The 26,589-nt window shown below is 40.6% G+C and overlaps 1 protein-coding gene across 17 annotated transcripts in view; it reads right to left on the bottom strand.

The window, feature by feature from the left end:
- caska (calcium/calmodulin-dependent serine protein kinase a) overlaps positions 1 to 26,589 on the bottom strand; it is a 234,381-nt gene that overhangs the window by 136,848 nt on the left and 70,944 nt on the right. For all 17 annotated transcript variants that reach the window (XM_066706846.1, XM_066706833.1, XM_066706840.1 and 14 more), the window contains exon 2: positions 10,299 to 10,411. In XM_066706846.1, the coding sequence (XP_066562943.1) occupies positions 10,299 to 10,411 (113 nt within the window). The remainder of the gene's footprint in view (positions 1 to 10,298; positions 10,412 to 26,589) is intronic.

Here is a 26,589-nt window from a genome sequence, read left to right as displayed (position 1 = left end):
TACTCCCCTTCCTCTCAAAGACCTTAGAGCATGTTGTCCACTGTCAGCTCTCTGCATTTCTTTCTCATCACTCACTCCTGAATCCTCTGCAATCCGGCTTCCGCACAGCTCACTCCACTGAGACGGCTCTCCTGGCAGTCATGCCCTCTCGCATCTCTTCCTACGCGTCTGCTATCTCTACCTGGATGCACTCACACCACCTCAAGCTCAACCTCTCCAAATCTGATCTCCTCTTTTTTTCCCCCCCACTCTTCCTCACCTTCTGCTGATCTCTCCATCTCAATCCCCTTGGAATCTAGGACATCTTTCTCTCTTCTTCTGCTAAGAACCTAGGAGTCACCCTCGATCCTGCGCTCTCCTACTCCCAGCACATCACCACGCTGACATGCACCTGCAGATTCTTCCTGAGCAACATACGCCGAATCCGACCCTTCCTCACCAACTATTCGACTCAGCTGCTCGTTCAGTCACTGGTCCTCTCCCGCCTGGACGACTGCAACTCCCTCCTGGCCGGCCTGCCTGCAACTACTTTCTGACCGATCCAGCTCATCCAGAACTCTGCGGCTCGTCTGGTATTCTCTCTGCCCCGATTCGCACACGCTACTCCACTGCTCCGCTCCCTCCACTGGCTCCAGATACCGGCAAGCATTCAGTTCAAGACATTGACCCTCACCTACCGCTGTCTCGAACAGACTGCAGTGCATTACCTGAAGACCCTCGTCTCTCCATACATCCCCTGCAGACCGCTGCGGTCTTCCTGTGCAAGAAGATTAACCCTGCCTCCTCTCCACTCCCCTTCCTCCAGCGCCGCTCCTCTACATCCCTGGCCCTTAAGTGGTGGAACGACCTTCCCACTGAAGTCAAAACAGCAGAGTCTCTAACCTCCTTCCGGCGATAAAGACATCTTTTCAGACTCTACTTGTAATTTAGTCATTTATTCTCCTGTAAGATTGCACTTATCATACTACTTCCCCTGCGTTACTAGTACTTGTATTGTTATTTTGATTTCCCCTATGCTCCCTTTCCCTTGGCCATTGACTGTGACCTAACATCTTGTTTACACTCGGCTTTTACAATCCAGGATGTAAGACCTCATATTGTACACACTTGTGTAAACTGAATTTGTAATATGTATTATGATTTGAATTGCACTGTAATATGTAAATTGGAATTTGTAATGTTTTATGCCTTGAACTGCATTGTATTTTTGCATTATGTACTGCACTTATATTTTGTAAGTCGCCCTGGATAAGGGCGTCTGCCAATAAATAAATAATAATATATATGTACAAATAAAAAATGGAGTGTCCTAAGGTACGCATAAAACATATGCACACTAAATAGCAATATGGCTACCAATTTAATCTTAAGGTTATGCATCAGAAACTAAAAGACATTCTAATAAACATTTTAATTGTTTTTATTATAGGCTATAAGTTAAAAGGTTGAGTAAGGGTGTAATATTTTATTAGAGTTGGAAAAAATAATAATTTAACAAATCAACCACCTTTTCTCTCCATCTAAAATCGATTCTCCAGGAACCACTGTAACCGACAGTAGCCAATCCTTGATTTGTTTTAATGTAACGAAACTATTAAAAACAAAAACAAATGTACACCCAGTGAAACTTGCACCACTAGCAGTGCAGTGGAATTTTGAATTTGCATTTTTCTGCTTATTCCTTTTTCTTTGCCAAAATCTTAGCCATGATTGTTGTACTCATTGGGCAAAATGTGTTGGCATAGAGTTTCATTTCTATGGTTATTACCACCTTAGCGACAGGTTTGTAATTGTATCTTTCATGCAATGATTTTGACCCAATTGGACCTGTTCACAAATCCATTTTGTATTTATCTGCTGCATTTCCCACAGTCTGTTCCATGAAGCATATTAGGCTGGCATATATTTTACCTTGTATTATGCCCACCTCACACTACAATAAAACCAATATGAAATAAATTATTCATTTATTATTCCAGACGTAGTTTTTATAAGTGGGGAATTTTATTTCTCTGAAGTGCTTATAATCGTTTAGTTTTTTCTTCATCCATCCATATATGAGATCAGAATGCACATAAAGGGATGTGACAATGTAGTGGCCTCAGTCTTGGCTAACATAAGGATTTATTAGTGCATAGGGTACGGTTGTTCACCAAACAAATAGAACCAAAACCAGACAAGGTCGTTTGCGTTTCAGCATCTCTGATATGCCATTCCATTTACTCTGTATGTGGGAATAGGGGAGGTGTTGGGTGCTGGAATACCTCGCTGTGCTAACATACATAAATAACGCAATTAAATGGATTTGAGCAAGGTAACAAACTGCTTAAATAGTCTAAAATACAATTTTCTTTTGTAGTTGAACGCTTGTGGAGAAATACAATAACACTGAAAATCAATGCATTACGCAAATAACTAAACACTGGGACCTGTAAAAGTACACTCACCTAAAGGATTATTAGGAACACCTGTTCAATTTCTCATTAATGCAATTATCTAACCAACCAATCACATGGCAGTTGCTTCAATGCATTTAGGGGTGTGGTCCTGGTCAAGACAATCTCCTGAACTCCAAACTGAATGTCCGAATGGGAAAGAAAGGTGATTTAAGCAATTTTGAGCGTGGCATGGTTGTTGGTGCCAGACGGGCCGGTCTGAGTATTTCACAATCTGCTCAGTTACTGGGATTTTCACGCACAACCATTTCTAGGGTTTACAAAGAATGGTGTGAAAAGGGAAAAACATCCAGTATGCGGCAGTCCTGTGGGCGAAAATGCCTTGTTGATGCTAGAGGTCAGAGGAGAATGGGCCGACTGATTCAAGCTGATAGAAGAGCAACTTTGACTGAAATAACCACTCGTTACAACCGAGGTATGCAGCAAAGCATTTGTGAAGCCACAACACGTACAACCTTGAGGCGGATGGGCTACAACAGCAGAAGACCCCACCGGGTACCACTCATCTCCACTACAAATAGGAAAAAGAGGCTACAATTTGCACAAGCTCACCAAAATTGGACAGTTGAAGACTGGAAAAATGTTGCCTGGTCTGATGAGTCTCAATTTCTGTTGAGACATTCAGATGGTAGAGTCAGAATTTGGCGTAAACAGAATGAGAACATGGATCCATCATGCCTTGTTACCACTGTGCAGGCTGGTGGTGGTGGTGTAATGGTGTGGGCGATGTTTTCTTGGCACACTTTAGGCCCCTTAGTGCCAATTGGGCATCGTTTAAATGCCACGGCCTACCTGAGCATTGTTTCTGACCATGTCCATCCCTTTATGACCACCATGTACCCATCCTCTGATGGCTACTTCCAGCAGGATAATGCACCATGTCACAAAGGTCGAATCATTTCAAATTGGTTTATTGAACATGACAATGAGTTCACTGTACTAAACTGGCCCCCACAGTCACCAGATCTCAACCCAATAGAGCATCTTTGGGATGTGGTGGAACGGGAGCTTCGTGCCCTGGATGTGCATCCCACAAATCTCCATCAACTGCAAGATGCTATCCTATCAATATGGGCCAACATTTCTAAAGAATGCTTTCAGCACCTTGTTGAATCAATGCCACATAGCATTAAGGCAGTTCTGAAGGCGAAAGGGGGTCAAACACAGTATTAGTATGGTGTTCCTAATAATCCTTTAGGTGAGTGTATATCATTTCAGAATAACCTTTTGTTTCTCACACTGTTTCCAAATAAAAGCAAAAACATGGAAACCTCACCACTGCCATATCACAGCCAATCAGATGTGACCGTAGACCTTCCCAATTGGTCAATTCAGGCATTAGGCTTTTGAGCATGGTAGGGTATTCCAGCACACAACACCGGCCCCTTGGCACAAATGTTTATTTACAGCAATTTACTGAGAAAAAGGTTAATTCATAGGTGCTGTACTTTAACTTTTTAAATGAAGAAAAAAAAAAAACTGCTTTCATGACTTCCATGAACCAAAAAGCAATCTTTATTTAAATCACCATTTTCTTTTCCTTGAGTTCCTGGAGTTAATTGGTTCAGTTTTTCCTTTCCTCTGTTCTCAAGCCACTTCACTGCCTGGTGTCTCCACCTTCATTCTGTGCTTTGCCACGTTTCCCTTTCGCCTTCTTTCAGTGCCGTCTGCTTCATTAATTCTCATTTGTCTAATTGTACCCCCTTCCTAGTTTTTTAAATGTATTTATTGGTTTTAGCCATTTAATTGTTCTACATAAGGGATTTATTTTCTTAGAGATTAAGAACAATGTTGTAGGAAACCAAAGAAACATCTAGCTAGGATAAGAAGCACCATCTCGGTGGAAACCAATCCACCAAAATGAACCGTAAGTACTGAATGAAATCAAAAACAAGAAAAAACAAACAATGCAGTATCAAAGCAGCTGCATCTCTTATATTTTTCCCCAGAATAATTTAACGTACATACCAACCAAAAAACTATGAATTGAACTTGGTACCCGTTTTAAGAAATAGACAGGCCATTTAAATGCCTGGCTATTTAGTGTTTATAATTCGTGAGTGGTTTAGTAAATTTTTATTGCAAATAAACATGATTGGCACTGAAAACTGCCTGTTTTTAAGTGGCAGCAAAGCCATGGTCAGGAGTCACAGATGGCACAGACCTGGCACTATAGCTCATGCTTATAGGCCAGGACCATGGGCCACATCACAAATGCCTCACATCCATGTGCCACCAGCTCTACACACTTCCACCTGGACACTCACAAAGAAATAGAACAAGCTCCAAGACCGACTGTAGAAACCTTTTAGAGGTCGATAGGCATCAGATACTTAAAACACCCACAGATGTATAAAATCAAGGTCTATTTGGTCCTGCTGGCACTCAGTCCTCCACCTTGTGTCTAATGCACTGTATGGGTAGGACTTTCTACAGAAACGCTGCATGGGTTTTCAATATGAAAAACAGATTGATAGCTGTTATTACAAAGCTGGCCGACTCTCAGAACCAGGACAGTGTTAATCGGCTACAAACACTAGAAAACTACACACACAAACACACAAAATACTACTTGGAGCTGAACAGATGATGGATTTTATTCACCCCTTTGTTTGGGTCTGATATTGAGGTCAATTTAGCAGAGCTTGCACAAGGTGCCATACCTAATGATTGTCAATGTTGTTGTACTGCTGATGCTGATTGTGTAGGGTTGTCACCTGACAAGGCAGAGGCACACGCCGAGGGAAGGGGAGGCCAGAGCAGCCATTAACAGTTCATCTGGCAATAAGTCAGCACGTTGGCCTAGCTGTTAAGACCTAAGCATCTTCCTTATTTACTCACTCCTTATAACCTTATTCAAAGGATTTCACCACGAAGGCAGTTATTATTAGTAGTATTATTATAATAAGCTGTGGCGTTCACTAGCAAAAACTTTTTTTTTCCAATTTAAAATGCAATCTCATCATTACGTGTCTGCATTATTAAATGTCAAAAATAGGTTAAAAAGGCGCATGTGAATTGAATAAATCTAATCTACACAAGGAATGAAAGGACTGACAGACTTGACTGATTGATTGATTGAGCGATTAATTGATGGATGGATTGACAGACTGGCAGCCAAACAGTTTGGGGAGTGGAGGCTGCATGTTTCAGAGGGGGAGGGGGCTAACCTATTTACTGGATGGGCTCCCTCCAGATTGATGCCTGGCTGCACATGCACAAGGCGGGGGCCACCGCACCACCACCTCCCCGCTGTTGAACACACAATTGGCAAATAAATCTCGGACATCAGTGTGCAGGCTCCTGCGTTACCCAGGAACAGTGCTTATAACCACTGCATGGCACGGGCAGACAGCAAGGCAGGCAGATGCATTGGAGGAAGAATAGAGAAGGATATGCAGAACAGGGAGAAAAATATCACGGATGATGGACCTGAAGTGCTTCCCATATTCCCAGACCATTTTATTGGCCTTTCCCCTTGGTATAGGAGCCCAGGAACATCATGCTGCTGTACTGTAACTGGTGGCATGTTTTCCACCCTGAATGGAAAACTGTTGAGCTGGCAAGGGTACAAACATGAATACCCACAGCATAGATTCCAGTCTGCTGATCTAACAAAACAAATCAATAAAATACATTTTCACCAAGTATATTTAAACTTTGTGATGATGCTGGTAGTCATGACCTTCACAGGACACTAACTACTACAGTATTTGGCTTTTTGTGATACATCTATGAAAGCTTAAACACATATTCCTATTAGCTTTGATGATGCTGATGTTATTTAGTCATATCAAGAACTCTAGAGGAAGCTTTTAACCTACAGAGGTATTATATGCATAGACGTTGTTAGTCTTGTGTTCTTGAAATTAGTCACAGTAGTCACTCTTGGAGATGGTTGCCCTCACAAGAACACTCTCTAATTTACCTCCCTGTGCTCCTTTTCAGGGGGGGGAGGAAAACCCAAATAACCAATCCCCCTGCAAAAAAATGAAAAGAGCAGAGACTCTGGTTAGACCATTGTTCTAGAAGGACATTGCCCTGACACCAAAGGTGAGGAAGAATCGAGTTTTATGATTAAAACACTGGACCTACAGAAATGTTGGGGCTCCAGCTCCGCAGAAAGATGGCCCTATCATTTCTCAGCCTGAGAGAAGGAGATTTGGGAGCTATTTAAAGCCTAATGCATACAGAGTTAACCCTGTATTAAGCGCAGACCCTCAAGGCCTAGGAGTCAAACCACACTGGAAGGAGAGGTAATCTTCGGCAGTGTTCCTCAAACTGGGGATCAGTCACGGACAAACAGGATGCAGTCTGGAATGGCGCACACAGCCACAGGACAAGTTTCTTTCAGAGAGTGTCGGATTAATCCTGGCCCCGAGCTCCAGCCCCGAGATTGGCAGGGCTGCTGAACTGTCTGTACTGACAAGTTTGACGTTGTCATGACTGAAAAGATTCGATTTTGTGACAATAAAATGGTGATGATACAGTAGACTGTTAACCAGTGTAGCTGAATTCAAGTGTGCTTGTGTTTTTTTGGGTGTTTTTATGTAAAATTGTAAAACAAAAAAAAGTATCAATCTCCAATGACTGGCCTTTCAAGATAATCACAAACTATCACAAAAGTGCTACACTGCATCAAATCATTTAAATGTAAAGACTGTGTATAATACATTTAACAAAGTGTTTAAACATAAATAATAAACATATGAGCTTCCCATATGGGTAGTGGCACTATTACTGATTACAGCTTTCATTCTCTTCACTGCAAAGCTTGATTTATAAAAAAATAAGTTTAAAAAAAAAGTTAACAAAATTAAAAAGTTAACACTGGATTAGTTTGACTAATGCATTTTAAACCTTTTGCTTCTTTGTACTGAAACTCAAACACAGTCCAGTTACTATTGTCTTCATCAAGAGATTCTGACACTACAACCAAGTAATCTCTGGTGACCCAGTCCTCCCCTTTCTGCATCTGATCAGAATGCATGCTGGGCCTCTGGTAGTATTCCTGTGGTTAAATCAAGAAGAAAGACAATTGCCCAGGCAGCGTCCCTGCACTGTAATGGACTGTCATTGCAGATGCTGGCCAACAGGGGTCAGGTTTATTCTTTTAAGACTCAACGGGACTGATGTGCTCAGTCTAGGACTAAGGCACTGGATGTAAATAAGCTTAACTGTCAACTTTTTTTTTTTCTCCCCTCTTTTTGCAAATTAACTGAGCTGCAGTAACAGATCCACAGAGCTCTTATAATGAGTCTTATGATGCCTTTCAAAACTCATGGCAATGGTATGTATGGCGTTTGCTAGCAGACAGGAAGATTATTTTTTTAAATGTATGCACACATGGGCACCAGCCCTGAGGATGATGGGTCTGATTGCATTTTTCTCCATTCTCAGTTGTTTCTGTAAGGTTACCCAGGCCCCTCCATTTTGACCACCACTCTATACAAAATCATAAGAAATACTATAAAAATAATATTTTTTCCACAGTGAAATCACAAAAAAAATCCTTAGCTCTATATTTATTCACATTTTAAAAACCAGTAACATTTAAAAAAATAAATAAACAAAAAAACATGGTGAGCTCTGACTAACCCACAAAGCAGCCTTGCACCCTCCCAGCACCCTTTGCTCCCTTCAGTTTCATTAACACCTCAGCCACACTGACAGAGACACTCTCCTGCTCTGTTCTGTCCGAGACCTCCCGGGGGAGGGGGGTGGGGGGTGATCGGCGAGATATAGCGTCATGCTGCCATGTTGGTAACGCATGCTAGTGTCAATTGAGGGCCAGGTACAAATCCCTCATCATTCCCCTGTGACTCAAGTTGGATAAGAGTGCTGGGGCTCTGGTGAATTGCAGGATTTCACAGCTTCCTATTAAGTCTTCATTCAGACAAAGTCCCCTTAAAAAAAACTCAATCATGTCCTGTCACTGTCCTGGTGCTTCCAGTGATCTACTCTGCTGCCTCTGCAAGCTAAGTAAACCAAAATGTGAAATATGTGATATTTAAGTACTCACACTAGCTTTCTCTGTGGTTTTAATGTACGAGTTATTGAATGGCCCATTTTGTCTTCCCATGGGACAATTCCATATTTAAAAACTAGAGGTCGTAAAGTCCTGAAGCTGTTCTGCTGAGAGAAGCAACAGCATTATGACATTTGACCACATTTAAGTACTTTTAGTTACTTGCTGCTGTCCATATCCACAACATTAGCTTAAATCAGCAAGTAATAGTACTTAACCATTAATATAAGTTGTGTGTGTATATATATGTGTGTATATATATATATATGTATATGTATATATGTGTATATATATATATATATATATATATACACTCACCTAAAGGATTATTAGGAACACCATACTAATACTGTGTTTGACCACCTTTCGCCTTCAGAACTGCCTTAATTCTACGTGGCATTGATTCAACAAGGTGCTGAAAGCATTCTTTAGAAATGTTGGCCCATATTGATAGGATAGCATCTTGCAGTTGATGGAGATTTGTGGGATGCACATCCAGGGCACGAAGCTCCCGTTCCACCACATCCCAAAGATGCTCTATTGGGTTGAGATCTGGTGACTGTGGGGGCCAGTTTAGTACAGTGAACTCATTATCATGTTCAAGAAACCAATTTGAAATGATTCGACCTTTGTGACATGGTGCATTATCCTGCTGGAAGTAGCCATCAGAGGATGGGTACATGGTGGTCATAAAGGGATGGACATGGTCAGAAACAATGCTCAGGTAGGCCGTGGCATTTAAACGATGCCCAATTGGCACTAAGGGGCCTAAAGTGTGCCAAGAAAACATCCCCCACACCATTACACCACCACCACCAGCCTGCACAGTGGTAACAAGGCATGATGGATCCATGTTCTCATTCTGTTTACGCCAAATTCTGACTCTACCATCTGAATGTCTCAACAGAAATCGAGACTCATCAGACCAGGCAACATTTTTACAGTCTTCAACTGTCCAATTTTGGTGAGCTTGTGCAAATTGTAGCCTCTTTTTCCTATTTGTAGTGGAGATGAGTGGTACCCAGTGGGGTCTTCTGCTGTTGTAGCCCATCCGCCTCAAGGTTGTACGTGTTGTGGCTTCACAAATGCTTTGCTGCATACCTCGGTTGTAACGAGTGGTTATTTCAGTCAAAGTTGCTCTTCTATCAGCTTGAATCAGTCGGCCCATTCTCCTCTGACCTCTAGCATCAACAAGGCATTTTCGCCCACAGGACTGCCGCATACTGGATGTTTTTCCCTTTTCACACCATTCTTTGTAAACCCTAGAAATGGTTGTGTGTGAAAATCCCAGTAACTGAGCAGATTGTGAAATACTCAGACCGGCCCGTCTGGCACCAACAACCATGCCACGCTCAAAATTGCTTAAATCACCTTTCTTTCCCATTCAGACATTCAGTTTGGAGTTCAGGAGATTGTCTTGACCAGGACCACACCCCTAAATGCATTGAAGCAACTGCCATGTGATTGGTTTGTTAGATAATTGCATTAATGAGAAATTGAACAGGTGTTCCTAATAATCCTTTAGGTGAGTGTATATGTATATGTATATATGTGTATATATATATATATATATATATATATATATATATATATATATATATATATATATATATGTATATATGTGTATATGTGTGTATATATATATATATATATATATATATATATATATATATATATATATATATATGTATATATATGTATATATGTATATATGTATATATATATATATATAAAGAAAACATCCTGTGGAAATAAACAAAATGGACCAAGTCTTCAACAGAATGAAGCAACTGCCAAAAACACACGAGTCTTACCTTCTGTGCTCAGTCCAGGACTGGAGGTGAACTTTGCTACATCCACTATTTTAACAGCAAACTGCTGACCCGTTTCTCTGTTGATACATCGTCGCACAACACTGAAGGGTCCCCTGAAAAAAAACATTGGACAAACATTAGTTTAACATTCATTACACAATCTTCATAATAATTGCCTATACAAAGGTGTTTGGAGGAAATGAGAGGAAAGGAAACCTGCTGACCTCATTCTGCATATTTCAGATCCAAAACCAACTCCTTGCTTTCCCTCAGCGCACAGCTGTGTACTCAAGCGCACCTCACATTACTACAATAATTAAAACAATGAACCTCGAACATCGACAAGAGCACGCTCCACTGTGTTAAGTGTTTACGACTTGTCATCTAAATGAGTGAACATTCACAGTTTTAACCTTGGTGTAGGAAGCATACTGACCTATTATCCTGCTTTTAGTTCCTGTTTTGCCATTTTGTGTTTTACATAATAAGGCCTTGTTGAATTAATTACAGAATAATAGCAAATTAGACTTTCTTAGTATAGAGAAATATAATATATACATTTATTCTATTTAATGTCCACAATACCACTATGCCCAGATGACTATACAGCAGCACATTTTATTTTCATTGTTTTTCCCCCTCTTCTATTCTGAATGGGAATTATGGAGTTTTATTGTATCCAAGCAACACACAAACTAATTTATAACCCTGCTTTTGAAATAATTCACAGCCAGAGCTACAAAACCACTCACTAAAACTGTTCACAGTGTGACCTGGGATACTCTGGCTTATCTGCCAAATTAGTTCCAGTAGGAGAGCTCACTATTCATCACAGCATAGTTATCTTGAAAATGTAGGGACCCTTTGACATGGCCTACAGAGACCTGCACAATACTTGCGAGGGGGTACAAAAAAAATACACAACAAAAACAAAACTAAGACCTAGTGCACTGCAGCAGATGTTTCCAGTGTACAGTACATGGTTTACGGAAAACAGAAATCAAAGGGGATGAGGAGGAATGCGTGAAGACTTTACGAACACTCCCATTGTGTTGAGGAGTGACCTCGGAGTATCTTGGTCTTGCAGTTCTCTTCCAATTTTTTTTTTATAAATAAATGTTCTTATTTGTTCACAGTCAGAAAAGGCAGCAGGGGTATAATAAAAGTGTAATTTCTGTGTAACTGCACTGCTGTGAAGGTGGTCTTTGCACAGTGTCACTGGCATATTGCATTCAAACAATTCAAAAAATGTTTGTAAAATAGAGATGTGTGACTGTGGGGCTTTGAAAATCGACAAAATTGTTTTAATTGTTGTTCAAAGGACAGAGCACATGAGGGTACAGTAGATTGCTCAGGGTGACGCTCAGTGAGTCGGTGACAAAGCCAGGGTTTGAACTGGGAACCTCCTGGTAAACAAAACTGGGACCCTGTGTGACAGGAGGTCATAATTCGAACAGGACACCGCTCCGTCAGCAGGGGTGTATGAGTCAGCTAGTGTTTTTAGATAAGACATTATGAGCACCTGTACCCCCCTAACCATTTCTGTTGCACTTCCAATAAACCACAGGAGAATCCTGTATCATTTCACCTACAGCAAAGCCTATCAAGACGTCCTATATCGAGAACAGTGTAATATATCCCATGCTGTGCAAAGATGTATTGAAAATGGCTCCATACCAGGCAGTGTTTATGTATCACTACTGCATGGTTATGAAACAAGAAAATAGCCCCTTTTACTTAAAGATTAAGGCAAACAATCAGGATAAGTCTGATGTTGCATTGATGAAGAAGAAAAACAAAAACATAAAATAAATAAGCCTAAGCCTGCAAAAACACAGATTTTGGTTTAAGGACCTTTAGAAATGTACAGTCAAATTATAGGTTTTTTCCCCACCACAGAAATTAAAACTACTGTGCAATTTGTGCTCCGTTCCTAGTCCCCACGAAGATTAGAAGATGTAAATTTGAAACGGGGAATAACACATAGCAGTAAAAAGAAAACCATCAAAATACATATTGTGGCAGTTAATGGCTTAAAGAAAAAAAGAGTCAGGCGATCCTGCGCAGGAGGCTCCACTGACTAATTAGCCAGGAGGAGAAAGTAGCTAATTTCTCGGTAGATTATGCCCTTAGACAGGTACCACACAGTGTTTACATAGTTCAGAGAGCACACAAAGACTTAGAGATCCAGACAGAGGTCTGTCTCCAGCTCATTTTGTTTGGCTGTGTTTTGATGTTATGAGCCTACAAGCTTGTGGTTTAGTTTTGTGCAATTTAAGATAAATATTGTATTTGAGATAAAATCCTGTGTTGACTATCTCAAACATGGCTTACAATAAAAGTTTAAATCTCTCCAACCTTCACATAGTAATGACATGTGCTGGCAAAACAATTCATGTAAACCTTTGAATTACATAAAGAGGGATTGTCAGAGCTGACTAAAAGATGGCCATTGCAGGTTAGAATGTAACACACTAAGTAGGTTTCTACGGTTTCTAAAACAAAAAAAAGCCTTGTGCAACTAATACTGAATGACTGAACTGAGACCATCTGCAAAATCCATTTTAAATGGGTTCCAACTTGAGACAATCTTAAGAAATGTAGCTAATTAGATCTATTTGACAGCTGAACAACCATCAATACAGTGGAACATCTCCACATGCATGTGAACTTCACTGTGTTGGCTGTGACATCCAGAATGTACCAGTGTTCCTCAGCTTCAATACCCATTACAAGCAATGGACTACAGAGCACTTCACACCTTGTAAACATGCTGTACAGGGAATGATGCTGAACTCCGATCGCACTCTCTCCAATTTTCCCCAGAGCAGAGATCGCAAAACTAATTGGGGTTTGATTAATTCAATTCCAATTTGCGTTATTTTATTTTTTTAATGCAAAGCTCCAGTAACTGTCATTCATCTCCAGTAGATAACATCTCCAAATGAGACCTTGCAAATGCATTCAAAACAGCCATCCAGACATGCATGAAGAGAATCGGTTTAAAGCCTTCACAGCTGAAGAATGCGTTCCTGTGGGCAGTGACTTTTGTTCTTATTAAAAGATACATTTTGTTTCACCTAAACATACTATTATGAAAGCCAACCTGCCACGAAGCAGAATGTCAAGGGGGCACCTGTGCCAATGTGTACAGCCAACACTTCATTCAAATGATAGCCATTTAAACTGGGTTAGCTCATTTGCATCACACTGAACCCGTTAAGCAAAAATAATAATCCAACACAGAAAACTATACAAGAAATATGTGAATACTACTATTTTAGCACACGGAACCAGCCGGAACAGATGGTGAAACACCCTCAAGCAGATTAAGTGCGATACCGAAGGTGGTGGCGCACGTTGGGCAGGATCTGCATTTCTTGATGATTTTTGTTTTCTTAACCACTCCAATGCTTGTGTGCCTCAGCTTTCTCTTATGGAGTTCCATACTACTACCTCTCTGGACTCAATATCAAAATGGCCAAGAGTCAAATATCAGTGATACAGACAAAATAAGGAAAAGGAAAGAATAAGAAAACAAAAGCGAAAATTAGCTGAGGCAATTAAATAAAAGATTATAAAACAGTTGCAAATCCCAAATCTTGTAAGGTGCTCGGTAATAAAGAGAATAGATATAAATTAGTCCACCTACTTGCGTATAAGCTATTAAATGATGTAGGCCTATATTTTACAAAGGCAAACTCCTGTTCCAATCTATTCATGATCTTTATCAGTCAATTTAATAAACCTGTCAGTTAAAGACATTTAAGAAATACCCGATAGGACCAATTCAAAGGCCCCAGTGATAAAGACTTCTGATTAAATTAAATGATGAATCAACACAAGCCCAAAGTTTTATGGACCACTTTACAAAGTCACAGGGCCTCCTCCTTAAAAAAACAGGACAAGCTAGTTTAATTTTGTACAAATGCCGTCCAAGAAGATGGAGGCATGCTGAAAAAACAAAACAAAAAAAAACATGCTATCATAAGGTTTCCTCTCAACAGCGTAAGGGTGTTTTGACCCACTTCAATATTAACCTGCAATTTTCAGGCTGGAAAACAAATATAAATCACAGCTATGTGGACTTGCTATCTGAGAATGGCCAGGGTGACGCTTAGTGGCAGAAGGAAAACCTGTAATTTCACCTGTGATACAACACTAAATACCACTCTGAACACAATGACTGGGTTTTCTTCGCACTTATTTTCAGCCTTTCCATTGGTAATTGATGGCATTCATGGTTAGCATTCCTTCTGCAGACTGTTGGTTATTATTCCCAGACTCTATGCTAAACCGCTTAAACTGTTTAACAATCCTGCTAAACTGTAAATATCCTACAACAGACATGGTGGGGAAAAAATGTATATTGTTAATTTTTAACAGTCTGCCTGTCTGCCGTTCTTGCAATAAGATGTGATTGGGTACTGGTAAACTCCTGATACTTCCCTCAGTCCCTTGTTGAAAACTGCTTTTAAAACTCCATGTTAAATGAACTGCAAAGCACAAAGGATTGTGTACATTTGGAATTGACCTCTACAAAAATAACTCGTATTTCAGGATGTTCTGTTAAATAGAGAAAACAACTATCTGAAATCTGAAAATGTAAATCAAGTCAAATCTCAGGTATTGACCACAAATATCATCTCGCAGGGTTTTAACATTAGTAACTATGACCGGTAATCCGATTACAATCACACCATTAGTTATTTAAAACCTATATTGAATAGATTTGTAAAAACACAGATTATTTCAATGCATACCTTTCAGAATTAAGGAGGCAGTTGGGTAAAGTATCAAAATGGCTGTTTAATGCGACAGATTTCCCAAATCTGTGCTCTACAGGCAGTGCAGTTGAACCACGGATAAGGAATGAATTATGGGTAGGAGATGAAAATCAGATTTGGAAACAGAATGAAACAAAAGCTTTTTATCTTGAGTCTAAGCAGATACTCGTTTGAATTTTAGAAAAAAAATATTTAAAGGTTTTACTTATCTGGAACTTCTAAGGTTGGCAAGTTGCGGTTGCTTTGGAAACTGCAAAACTTAACTAGATCAGAAATGTAAATCAATTTTTTTAATAATGCAGTTTGTGGTTTCTCTAATTAAACTGTTGTTACTTACATTGCATGCTCTTGAATACTCGACACATTTAGAGAATTTGAGATCTTTTCTACTTGGTTAGATTAAGAATTGGAATGTATTAAGGGTGCACAAAGCATGAGACACATACTGAAATAAGCAAGATATCAGTGTTCAGCCATGTAGTCATCAAACTTAAAAATGTAAAACTGGGTCTCATTCATATTACATAGTCTGTGACCGTAGGGCACACAAGACTAACTTCTGGCTGAAAGTGAAAAGTAAATATCTACACAAAATGTATGTAAATGATATAACATTTATAAATATTAACAGTAACTGTTGCCATTTTACCATGTAAAATGCTTAAGAGATGGAAGAGGTTATGTATTCAGAAGAGGCATTTTTGCCTTCATTAAATTAAATATTCTCTCACACATGAACCTCTACACTTTTCCAGGGACAATACTTTGATTTTAAAAGCTGTAGGATGTGTATGAGCAACTTTATGAACCACCGAGAAAGAGTGTCATGTGTGAGTTTCCTGCCCACAACCAAACAGTACCACACAAAACCAAAATCATGCAATTGAGGTTCGTTCACAGCATTAGTAATGAATATGATCAAGAACTGGATTAATCACAATTGTGAATCAGTCCCAGCAAAACCGGTTTCTAAAAATCAAATCAATCTTGGCTCACTGTAAATGACAGTAGTGCAGACGTTGGAGCGGGAGACAGAGGGACAGACATAGAAGATATGAGAAAAGAGAGGAGGCAATAATGCTGACTAAGGACTAATCAGTTCCACCCGCTTTTAATCTTTCTGGATCAGTAAATCCATTTCAATCAGAGTGTGCTAGCTCTCGCTCAAGACTGCAGCCCCGGCCCCTCGATTTGAGTCAGCAGTTAAAACCAAATCGCTTCCACTCTCCTGCGATGGCAGCCTTTCAGTTACAGAACAAAAGCCATGCAGGCCCAGTGCGGAGAATCTCCAACTGGGGAGACATTAACCGCCTGGAACAGCCTTCAGCTTCTACCCATTACTAAAACCTCGCCAGTTATGAAATTTCACAGAGACGGCCCCGAGCCCGGAGCCTCCATAGCGACTGCTGCTGAGGGCTGACACACAGGGGAGGCATATGTCAGGGTTTGATCATTCATACCTACAGCCGAGATCCAGTGCAGATATCCAAGAATAAGGGGCTAATAACATTTCACTGAAGCAAACCATAACTGCCAATAAAACCGCACCATTCCACGGCATGGTTCAGAGCGTGGCACATTGTGTTCTGCACCCCACCAAGCAGGAACACTAATGAAGGTCTTTCAAAATGAATTAATATCAGAAATAGGTACAAGTTACAATATCAGAAACAGATCAGTGAAGAGAGATCAGTGATACAGTAAACCGCACACAGAAGTAATGAGATAAGGTTATGAAGGTTCACCATAAAAAAATACCAACCACCATCAAATGTATTGCTTTTGCACTAAAATGTAAAACATTTAAAATAAGGTAAAGAGGACAGGGCAGAGCAGAGTAGACCGCGTGAGTTGACTAGATTGCTGATCTAAAGAGTAAAATCTCTCTGTCAGTGGGGTGCTCAGCGTAAAACCTGCAATACATTTACAGGGCACACAAAGTTCCTCTTATAGCAGGATAATCGTGAAGAATAAAGTTTGAAACGAGGCATGAAGGAGTTTCACAGTCGCTGCTGTTAATTACATTAATCAAACAACATCTTCTTGACAATCTGAAAAAAATCACCTACTCTTGGTTCCAGTATAAGAGTGCTATTCTCTGCACATAAGTGTAGAAGGTTAAAGGGGAAACATCCAGCAAGGAAACCATATAGAAATTAGATTTGTTTTTAATGAAGAATCATTCAATTTTCCCTATAAACGTATGCACAGTGACTTCATAACTCGGGTACAGCTTCATGTTTTATGCCTTGCATGTGAAAAGTTGTGAGGGTGGATAAAGGTGTTAAGCAACAGGCCCTCTGAAACACCTGTGTCATTCGGGGGGGGGGGGGGCTCAGCTTAAAACTATAACAAGAAAGTCAAAGAAAAATGTAAATTAAATAACATTCCCAGAATCTACACAACATACAGGGGTTTCCAGATGTGCTGTCCAAGCTCTTTTGAAGCACAAAGAAACAGGAAACGTTGAGGACCACAGACGCAGTGGTCAGCCAAGGAAACCTACTGCAGCAGATGATAGACGCATCATGCTTGCTTTCCTTCACAATCGGAAGATGTCCAGCAGTGCCATGAGCTCTGCTCAGACTCAGAATTGGTAGAAAACAGCGGGACCCTGGTACACCCATCTACTGTGCGGAGAAGTCTGGTCAGAAGTCTGGTCAGCCATACCTCCGACGTGGCAACAAGGCCAAGCGACTCAGCTATGCATGAAAACACAGGAACTGGGGTGCAGAAAAATGGCAGCAGGTGCTCTGGACTGATGAGTCAAAATTGGAAATATTTGGCTGTAGCAGAAGGCAGTTTGTTCACTGAAGGGCTGGAGAGCGGTACACGAATGAGTGTCTGCAGGCAACAGTGAAGCATGGTGGAGGTTCCTGGCAAGTTTGGGGCTGCATTTCTGCAAATGGAGTTGGGGATTTGTTCAGAATTAATGGTCTCCTCAATGCTGAGAAGTACAGGCAGATACTTATCCATCATGAAATACCATCAGGGAGGCATCTGATTTGCCCCAAATTTATTCTGCAGCATGACAACAACCCCAAACACACAGCGACAGTCATTAAGAACTATCTTAAGTGTAAAGAAGAACAAGGAGTCCTGGAAGTGATGCTATGGCCCCCACAGAGCCCTGATCTCAACATCGAGTCTGTCTGGGATTACATGGAGAGAGAGAAGCAACTGAGGCTGCCTAAATCCACAGAAGAACCGTGGTTAGATCTCCAAGATGTTTGGGCCAACCTATCTGCCAAGATCCTTCAAAAATTGTGTGCAAGTGTACCTAGAAGAATTGATGTTGTTTTGAAGGCAAAGGGTGGTCACACCAAATATTGATTTGATGTAGATTTTTCTTCTGTTCATTCACTTTGCATTTAGTTAATTGATAAATATAATTTATTAACATGTCTATTTTTGAAAGCATTCTTACTTTACAGCATTTTTTCACACCTGCCTAAAACTTTTGCACAGTACAATATATTAATATCTGACCAGTATGCCAGTCCAGTTTTCCCACATCATCTTCTCCTTCTGTGGTATAAATATCAGCCTTCTGCTTCACCATCTGTTACAGATCCTGCCATTTGCATGACTGCTGTGTTTGGTGCTGACTCACATTAATCTCTGTGTCACTATGCTTAACTTGAGAGTAAGCCTACCACTTCTTTCTAGGTGGGCTGCAGAAAGGCCTGCTCTTAGAAACCTTCGGCACCAGACAGAAATCTTTTTTCCACAGGGCTGTGCAAAACAGAAAAGGTTTGTCAAGTCAAGACTCGAAGCGGGATCTATAAGCCATCTACTTGTAAGCAAAAGGAGTAAGGTAAGGTAAGGTAAGGTAAGCTGCTACATTGGACACGATCTATTCAGTTTTTCCCAAAGGAAGAGCTAGTTATTTGTTTGCTTGTAACATCCAAGTGATTAAATGTCCCCCATCGCCATCCTCCTCCCCTCCAAACACAAGAAAGATGAGGGAGCAAGACAAAAACAGAAAACTTTTTCACACATAATGAGGATGCACGTGAGCGAATGCATGTGTCTGTGTGGGTACGAGAACATGTAATTTCCATTCTCAATGTGCCAATATACATCTGAATTGCATATCCAGTACATTGCATTTGGAACTATGAAAATGTGTTCCTACCAGATAAGTGACCTCTGCCCTGTCAGCAGACATCATTTTAATGCAAAAGGATAATAAATTACGGCTTTGCAGTTGTGCCTTGTTATAAAACATCGTATGACTCAATTCTTAATACAGGTTTTGGATACTGGGCATGTACAGGTATAGCTCCATACACCACGTGTAATTAAACACTTTGCTCCTCTCTCGGCGAATGCTATGAGGTCTGTGCCGAGGAGTAATCGTGACAAAAGGACAGGGAGGACAGTCACTCCCTGGAGAAGTGTGATGCCAGGTTCTGCTCTGAGCAAGTCCACCAAGGCCCAGATAGACAAACTGCCTAGGATAGCAGACCACATCATTGCTGTTCTAGAGGGCAGATCTACGGAGAGCAATGAGGTTAAATCCAGATTGGTAATTCCAGGGAATCTCTGACGGATTAAGGGTATTGCATCTTTTTAGCCTGGAACAGAGGAGGCTGCATGGGTGACCATCAAAATTTAACTGGATTGATTTGGGTATTCAAAATCATGAAAGGGTATTGGCCATGTCAATCCAGAGGACCTGCTCAGCGTCAACAGTAATATTCAATTAGTGACCAAGAGGCACACATGGAAAACTGAGTGTAAAAGCATGCCGAAAACAGGAAATTTCTGCGCTCTGGAACAAATGCCCAAGCCACATTGCTGAAGGCAGCTCCATGACATCATTCAGAAATAGACTGTGATACTTGGATCAACAAGTAATTGGGATCCATGATGGGTCAAATGGCCTCCAATCGACTGTCAACTTAATGTCCATCTGTTGTAGCCATACAGCGTAGTTACTCTATAAAACAGACGGAAACCCAAAGTTCACGATGACGTTCCACTTCTACAAAGCGGAAATCTGTCAGAGTGAGAGTGGAAAAGTTGCTTTTTCTTGATAATGAAAACATTACAATTCTACTCTTATCAGTAATTAAAAAAAAAAAAAAAAGATTTGATAGCAGCACGGTAAATGTCAAGGCATACTGACAGGTTTCACAAATGTTACGGTCTGGATAAAAAACAGGTTGCTCATTAATTACAAAGGAGAGAGCCAAGACAAGCAGAGGAAAACACTGATGCTTAGGAAATTAAAAGAGTGCTAAAAATACAGCACAACCAGGCTCGTACAAACATTTAAACAAACATGGGTAGCATTTATATTCACAAAGAACACAATCTCATAGGATTATCACACAGAGGAATGTGAAGTTCAGATTTTGAAATATCAGTCCCCTCTATTAATTTTGTCATTATATATGTAAACCAATAATTCCGGAAGAGATTATCATGCCCATTAAAGTAGCTGAACTGGAAATCTTGAAGATTAGAGCCTACAATTGGCTTCCTAAAGCATGTCATAGTGTTTTAAAATTGAACAAGATTAACTTCAGAAACTGCTGCAAAGAGAGGAAATTAAATGTTGGGGGGAAGAAAGAAAAAAATGAAATGCAGAAGCTTCGAAATTGCATTTGAAAGCAAATCTGTCAATCTGATTTAGCAGAATCCTGCAATTATGACACAATCCAGTACAAATGAGGTTTGATTATGGATGTATGGGTTATAAAAGAAGAGATTTTTCTAAAGTGTGCAGCTTCTGTCTGCTCTATTGGCAGGAAGCTGTAGGAGATGCAGCTGCAACAAGGCGAGGCAATACAGCTTCAAGGAGAGATGCAGCTGGGGAGGGAACTACACATTTCTGCATTAAAAAAAAAAAAAAATGGACATGATAGAAAAGCAACAAATAAAACCATGCCACCCAGTTTTGAGGAAATGCATGGGCCATAAAAGTGGCGACAGCATTCCGCAGCAAAGGGGACAGTTAGCAATGACTCTGTTGACCTCTATTCCAGCCCTTTGAGAGATGGCAGGGATTGAAACATGTACTCAGGTACTAAGCAAAGGGAGAGAAAGAAAAAAATCAATGGTCTCAGCTTAGCCCACAAATAGTTATTCATCAACATCATAAATCAAATGCACAATGCGTGGTTGTTTCTTGAGGAGGGCTTCATTGCACAGGCACAGGTTGTGGGAGCATCGGGCTGTAAAGTCCTTGCAGAATGAAGGGACATTTTACACCTTATCTCCAGCTTGACTGCCTCCAATAACACCGTCGACCCTGCTTCCCGTTCACTACATATTTACACGGAATTCACAACGGCCCGAAATGTGTGTGGTTTCATTTGTTGGAAAGAAAGCGGGTCCTCATGTTCTGCCAGTGCATGTTAAGCCCCACTGCCAATCATCACAGGATCTGAATCTGATAACGTGACCTCAGACTGTCAATCTCTCTGGCCCCCACCCCCTGCACCTGGGTACACAGATATAAAGTGCGGCGAAGTTCCAGCACTGCCACAGTCATTCACCTATGAATTCGTTATGATGGGAGACATTTCAGACACAGCGCTAATCAATATCACGTCCTACTTTAACTGGAGGTTCAAATTACACAACTGGAAGACTGCAAATGGATTTCATATGGCTGCTTACTGTAAAATTCATAGACTAAAGGAACCCAAAGTTAAAAATCAATGAGCTAGCAAGGCAAATCCATTCACTTTTAAAGTAAAGACATTGTTATCTCTGTTCTCTACAATATAGCCCAGTTTTGTCCAGAATTGTTTAAAGCAAGGAGATGAAATGAGGCAAAATCCTCTACTAGGAGAGATCACTTTAATCTTGTTATGTTTCTTGGACATGCAGGTCTTAAGAGACCCTGATCGGAGGTAGGGAATTATCATAGAACATGTTAACATAAGTGTAAATGTTAGAGAAGGAGAAATTAAGAGGCACTCAAACATTTGCATTGATTGTTAGAAACAGAATTGCCTCGCAAAACTATATACAGTACTGTGCAAACGTTTTAGGCAGGTGTGAAAAAATGCTGTAAAGTAAGAATGCTTTCAAAAATAGACATGTGAATAGATTATATTTATCAATTAACTAAATGCAAAGTGAATAAACAGAAGAAAAATCTACATCAAATCAATATTTGGTGTGACCACCCTTTGACTTCAAAACAGCATCAGTTCTTCTAGGTACACTTGCATACAGTTTTTGAAGGATCTTGGCAGGTAGGTTGGACCAAACATCTTGGAGATCTAACCACGGTTCTTCTGTGGATTTAGGCAGCCTCAGTTGCTTCTCTCTCTCCATGTAATCCCAGACAGACTCGATGTTGAGATCAGGGCTCTGTGGGGGCCATAGCATCACTTCCAGGACTCCTTGTTCTTCTTTACGCTGAAGATAGTTCTTAATGACTGTCGCTGTGTGTTTGGGGTCGTTGTCATGCTGCAGAATAAATTTGGGGCCAAACAGATGCCTCCCTGATGGTATTGCATGATGGATAAGTATCTGCCTGTACTTCTTAGCATTGAGGAGACCATTAATTCTGACCAAATCCCCAACTCCATTTGCAGAAATGCAGCCCCAAAGGAACCTCCACCATGCTTCACTGTTGCCTGCAGACACTCATTCGTGTACCGCTCTCCAGCCCTTCAGTGAACAAACTGCCTTCTGCTACAGCCAAATATTTCCAATTTTGACTCATCAGTCCAGAGCACCTGCTGCCATTTTTCTGCACCCCAGTTCCTGTGTTTTCATGCATAGCTGAGTCGCTTGGCCTTGTTGCCACGTCGGAGGTATGGCTTTCTGGCCGCCTATGAAGGTCACTTCTGACCAGACTTCTCCGCACAGTAGATGGGTGTACCAGGGTCCTGCTGTTTTCTACCAATTCTGAGCTGGTGGCAGAAGGGAATTAAGCATGATGCGTCTTTCATCTGCTGCAGTAGGTTTCCTTGGCCGACCACTGCGTCTGCGGTCCTCAACGTTGCCTGTTTCTTTGTGCTTCTTCATAAGAGCTTGGACAGCACATCTGGAAACCCCTGTGTGCCTTGAAATGTCTGCCTGGGAGACACCTTGCTGATGCAGTATAACTACCTTGTGTCTTGTTGCTGTGCTCAGTCTTGCCATGGTGTTTGACTTTTGACAGTAAACTGTCTTCAGCAACCTCACCTTGTTAGCTGAGTTTGGCTGTTCCTCACCCAGTTTTATTCCTCCTACACAGCTGTTTCCGTTTCACTTAATGATTGCATTTCACATGCATAGCATTAATTTAAAGAGTTTGGCATGTTATAATGTTTTTAAATTTTCCACAGCCCCCCCCCCAGTACATGTATACAAACATTGAACATAAGAAACCAAATCAGTATTTTTAAAGCAATAGGTTAATGCAGAATGTGTGACCCACTATAAACAGCAATTAAGCATTACTATTCAATGCAATATTAATAACCACCCCAACAACAATAATTGCATTATTGATGTATTAAACCAAAAAGTTAAAGCTAAAATATATACATTTTCAAATCAATGTTATCATGCACACACCAACCTGCTTAAACCCCCCCAGTTTCTTAGCATTGCTTTTATTTTTTGCAATACCTTGTCTCTTGATACAGCAAGCTCATTCCCTCAGTTTCCCCAAGAGTGAGAACAAATGTCTATATAAAGACACACAAAGATCAAATCCTGACCTTCAAACACTAGCCACATAACAAAAGAGATGCAACTGTGACCTATTAAACTAGAAAGGCAGCTATTCATACAGAGCACCTAAGCATCAGACTTCATTGGGTAGCAGATACATTTATTTTCTTTCTTGTGTGTGCTGTATTTCTCCACTGAGAGCCTCTAGTACACAAGCATCACCCTAAACCACATTGCTACAGACAGATAGCAGCGCTCCGTTGGAACACAAGGCCAGCTTCATCCTGAACCCCAAGCAAGGAATACTGGCATAGACAAAAACTTATTAGCTCAATTATGCCACATGTAACCTTTCAAGTCAAGTAACCAGATGCCGTATGTGCCATGACCCAGACCTGAAGAAAACACATCCAGCACAGAGAAAACACACATATGTCATTGTATTATGGTGTTAATTAAGTTTACTCTAATTAGAACCTAAGTTGAATATTGTATTTTCTGGGCCTTACTGTGTAGTTATACATTAAAACAAACAAAAAAAAAAAAAAACATTTACACAACTACACTTACGTACTTAGCAATAGCAGGCTAGGTGTTGTATGAGATTGTTAACGTTCACAGAAGCAAGACTATTTGCTAACGTCCGAGAGCTCTGCCCCCACCACTGCTGCAGTCACACGGAGGACTCGAGCCACAGAAGGCCTCAACGCTATTCAACAAGGATGAGCTGGGGTGGTCTGTGTCTGACATACCATTACAAGTAGTGTAATTTTACCTTGGGATTGCACAATCTATCATTATGGAAGCCCTGGCCCTTTTGCAGTTGGGGGAGTGGAAGAGGGAGACGCACACTGCGCTAGCATGGTGTGGAACAGCCAAAAACAGCAAAAAGGCACGGCTGTAAAACCCCAGAAGAGGATGTTTGCAGTGGGTTTCAAACACTAACTTCCACAATGAGTATCAGTTTAAGAAATTGTTTGAAGTGTTTTTAGCCTCATTTCCCCTCCAACCTCGGACACTGCATGCCGTGCACTCCAACGACACAGTCTGGCTCTGAGCGCAGAAGTCACCGGTGTTAAAGTCACGATGCGCTTCGGAAAGTGTCACATTACATTATTACATTATTTGTCAGACGCTCTTATCCAGGGCAACTTACATTTGTACCCATTTATACAGCTGGGCATTTTACTGGAGCAATCTAGGTGAAGTACCTTGCTCAAGGGTACAACAGCACTGCCCCACCTGGGATTTGAACCCACAACAACTACCATAACCACTACTGCACAGTGCTGTGACTTCAGCAGCAAACAGCAGAGAGGCTTCTCAAATACATTTACGCCATGTTTCCTTCATAGCCACATTTTTCTTACTAGACCATTTTTCCAGACTGCAGTACAACTCTCTGAAATACAATTTGACAGGTTCTAAAGTAGTGGTACACTACCCAGAGAAACGAATCATACTGGTTAGTAAAAACAAAACCACATTTATCTTGAAAATCTAGAAAAATCTGACCACAGTCATATGATTATACTACTATTTTGAAGTAGTTCTACATGGTACTTCAGCTTCTCAAATGCTATTGGAAGAAGCCCAGACAAACAGCTGGGCATCTATTCATAAGGCTTTTTCTGAAATACAATACAGAATGTTTATCTGAAACTAATTAAAGAGTTCTTTGAATCCTTGAGAGAGAATTTTATATTTATATAAAATATAGCATCTGGGATTTCATAGTACTGTAACAGACTGATACAAAACTACCTTTACATGAAGGCATTCACGATTCAGTGATTTTTAGGGCTGTTTTACACTATGTCCTATTTGTAGCACAGTGGGAAATGGTTTCATACTTGTGGATCATTTAATACAATAGATTCAACAATGACCAATATTGGTCAAATCTGTACATACAATAAACCTACAGTAAGGACTTAAAAGACTAATAAAAGCACTGTGTGGGAAGGTGGATTTATTATAGAGGTGGGATATCGGACTTCAAGCCAGCTATAACTCCTGCAGTTCCCCCACTGGCTATGCATTTGGCGTCTGTAGCTGAAATTGTCACCTCCTGGGGGTCATTAGAAAAGATTTGCACAATTGTAACAAAACATGCTCACATAAAACTGGTTACTGAGGAGTATTCAAATGCTCTCGTTGCATTAAAAAAAAAAAAAAAAAGCATAAGAATAAAAATGTATACTCACAATTTTCATACATAAAAATGACCAAGCTGGAGAAATGGTTTTATGAATTAGTATCTTAAGCGGAGCCCTTTATAAAAGGTATCTAAAATAAACCTGGAACCTTTTTCAAGGTTGTGTAAATCTTCAGTACACACAGGACCAATGGCAGGTGTTGGTTGCAATGAAACCTGTCAGGCACATCAAACTAGGATATTTTGAATCCTTAAAATGCTAAAAAAAGCATGCATAAATTAACTCCTTGTTTGGTAACCACATAAATCAGGCAAGACAAGAATCCACCACCCCCCCCTTACACCATACAAGACAGATCAAGAGGTCTCAAAACACTGAGCATGTGGCTTATGCACTTGGAAAAGATATGTACTTAAAAATATATTAAGTAAACAAAGGAGAGACAGCTGGGGGTGGGTGGGGGTTATAACAATTGTTTCTGCCCTCCCTGTATACCACAGGAACTAGAGGCGGGCCCAACGCCTTCCATTAGGTAGATTCCTCTTGCTGCCGGTCCTGTACTCATCCGAAGAGACAGGCTAATGATTTCTTGCCCACGCATATCAAAAGTCTGCCCTCCAAGTCTGCTAATCTGTGCAGATCCTCCACCTTTTAGTACCAGTGGAACAAACACTTATTGAAGCCACCATGAAGATGTTGAAGAGCCTCGAACAG

This window comes from Amia ocellicauda, chromosome 6 (genome assembly GCF_036373705.1).
Source record: "Amia ocellicauda isolate fAmiCal2 chromosome 6, fAmiCal2.hap1, whole genome shotgun sequence".
Classification (NCBI taxonomy): domain Eukaryota; kingdom Metazoa; phylum Chordata; class Actinopteri; order Amiiformes; family Amiidae; genus Amia; species Amia ocellicauda.
The sequence above is the reverse complement of the archived record's forward strand: the minus strand, read 5'-3'. Positions and strand labels throughout refer to the sequence as shown.